Consider the following 2,585-nt stretch of genomic DNA (forward strand, 5'->3'; position numbering starts at 1 on the left):
CACTGGGGCTATATATAAGCCCAAAAAGATAACAGATAGATAACATAAAGATTTACAAAATCTAGGTAAAAAAACAGACAATCGCCCAGGCGCCTAATTTGACCGCTCAGCGGTTTGCCTCTAGCCGCTCTGACCGCTCAACGGTCAGTTTTGCCGCTGAGCGGTTTCCCTCTAATCGCTCTGAGTGCTCAGCGGACCATTCTAGCGCTCAGCGACTTGTTTGACCCTTCTTTTGATAATTTTTCTCCTTCTTTCATGGGTCTAAGTCCACCTTACTTCACTTCCATCTTTAATTCATGCAAAAACACTGCGAAACAATGCAAAACAAGCATAATATCTCTAAAACAAACTTTTGACTCTCAAGAGACTGAACTAAGTGTTTTACTTGATTTAAAGCTCATTCTAAGCCATAAAGGGTGTGTTTTACTATCAAATTAAAGTATGAAAATAACGGTTTTTAGACCGTTATCACAACCCCAAACTTAGAACTTTGCTTGTCCTCAAGCAAACAAGACAAAACCTGGCTTTCCACTTCTTCATCAAATGATTCACACTTTTCAAAACTCCTTTTCTCATGACAAGTTATTATAAAATTTCAAATTTCAGTGGAATACTACAAAGATGTATGCATGTTTTCAATCCAAATTAGTTCACATAATAAATCTTTTTCCAACAGATGCTTTGTTCATGAATGATCAATCAACTAAACATAGATGTAAACATGGATCTAACAATTCTCACCAAGCAAGTGTATCACTCAATCACTCAAGTGTTTAGGAGTTCACTCTACTCTCTACTATTGACATGTCACATAAAACAATATTGTCATTCATCTAAAACAATCAATATCTTTCACATGCATATGTCATCACAAGGACTTTTTCCAAGGCTTGTATTGTGGCTGGGCTATCAAGAAAAATTGGTTTTTCTGGAATACAAAATCCTTGAGTTAAGAGAGTTTAAATCATTGTTCAAAGTTCAAGCACACTCTCTTTTTAACCAATCTCACTCATTCCCAACTTTTTCCCTTTTTCATTTTACATTGAGTTCTCTTTACATGTTTTTCTCTTTCCTTCTTTTCTTTTCTTTTCACATGCATTTTTCTTTTTCCTTCTTTTGAACTCAATGCTTTTCTTTTTCTTTTGCCTTTCACTTTCCCCATTCAACTCCAAACTTGAACCTTTTCGACACATATAATTATTCTCAACCCTAACTCAAGGTAAATCAATTTAATCAAGGGTTTTCATACTGTTTAAGGTTAAGGTTCAAAAAGGGTATATCATTTAAAATTCTTTGGGTGAAAATTTGGCTAAGTAAGGGCTTTCCAAGCATGGCCTTGATCATATGACATACACATGCAATTCAATCAATTATCAAGATTAAGTCAATACTATTCACGATTCCCTATAAATAGTGCACAGAACAATAAAACTCTGAAGGTCAATACCTCACATAATCAGGCTTTCTCACTTCTCATATGAATCCTGTTTAGTATCAAAATCACAATCATGAATTACTTACTCATCTGTTCACATAGCTAATGAACCATAAACCTGGATATCAACATTCACACATTCTCAATCATCATCCACAATCAATCATCAATAGCAAACAAGTCATCATGCAATAAATTGGAACAATTTCTGAATAAGTGTACAAGCCAAGCATAGACTCAAACATAACTTTAACCTATTATACTAATTCAAAGTAATAAAGCCTGAGTTGCCTCCCAAAAGCGCTTGTTTAACGTCACAAGCTTGACCCAAACCTCATGGATCCACCAACATCAGTATGGTGGAAAACTGCTCCACTTCTCCTCCTAAATAATGTTTAAGCCTCTGACCATTTACAACCCAATTTCTCTCCTTATTTGTAGTTTCCAATTCCACAGCTCCATTTGGATATACATGCTTTATCACAAAGGGTCCCGACCATTTTGATTTCAGCTTCCCAGGAAATAACTTCAACCGTGAATTAAATAATAGCACCTGCTGTCCTGGAGTGAAGACTCTCTTTATTAGCTTTTTATCATGATAAAATTTCACCTTTTCTTTATAATTCCTAGATGAATCATATGCATGTAACCGCATCTCTTCAAGTTCTAACAACTGATTTCTTCGTTTGCTTTGAGTTTCATGAGGATCAAAACTTAAAAATTTCAAAGCCCACAAAGCCTTATGCTCCATCTCTACTGGCAAATGACATGCTTTCCCATATACCATCTAAAAAGGTGATAATCCCAATGAAGTCTTCATAGCCATCCTGTATGCCCAAAGAGCATCATCTAATTTCCTTGACCAATCCTTTCGTGAAAAAGCAACTGTCTTCTCTAATATCCTCTTAATTTCCCTATTGGAAACTTCAGCTTGACCATTCGTTTGTGGATGATAGGGTGCAACCACTTTATGTTTCACCCCATAATGTCTAAGTACCTTAGCAAGCTGAGCATTACAAAAATGAGACCCCCCATCACTAATAAGTACCCAGGGGTTCCAAACCGTGAGAAAATTTGCCTTTTTCAAGAATTTAATCACCGTATTGGCATCATTCTTTGGACATGCTAAAGCCTCCACCCATTTACTCAC

General features: G+C 36.1%; 1 protein-coding gene across 1 annotated transcript; it reads right to left on the reverse strand.

Moving 5' to 3' along the window:
• Window positions 1-1,769: 1,769 nt before the first annotated feature.
• Window positions 1,770-2,222, reverse strand: LOC106780429. Its single transcript, XM_014668714.1, has one exon. It carries the CDS (start codon window positions 2,220-2,222, stop codon window positions 1,770-1,772), a length of 453 nt encoding a protein of 150 aa, XP_014524200.1.
• Window positions 2,223-2,585: the final 363 nt, after the last annotated feature.

Source organism: Vigna radiata, unplaced genomic scaffold (genome assembly GCF_000741045.1).
Source record: "Vigna radiata var. radiata cultivar VC1973A unplaced genomic scaffold, Vradiata_ver6 scaffold_310, whole genome shotgun sequence".
In the NCBI taxonomy this organism is placed as follows: domain Eukaryota; kingdom Viridiplantae; phylum Streptophyta; class Magnoliopsida; order Fabales; family Fabaceae; genus Vigna; species Vigna radiata.

Coding starts and splice junctions, on each gene's coding strand:
- LOC106780429 (XM_014668714.1), bottom strand. CDS start 2,222: ATGGTATATGGGAAAGCATGTCATTTGCCAGTAGAGATGGAGCATAAG.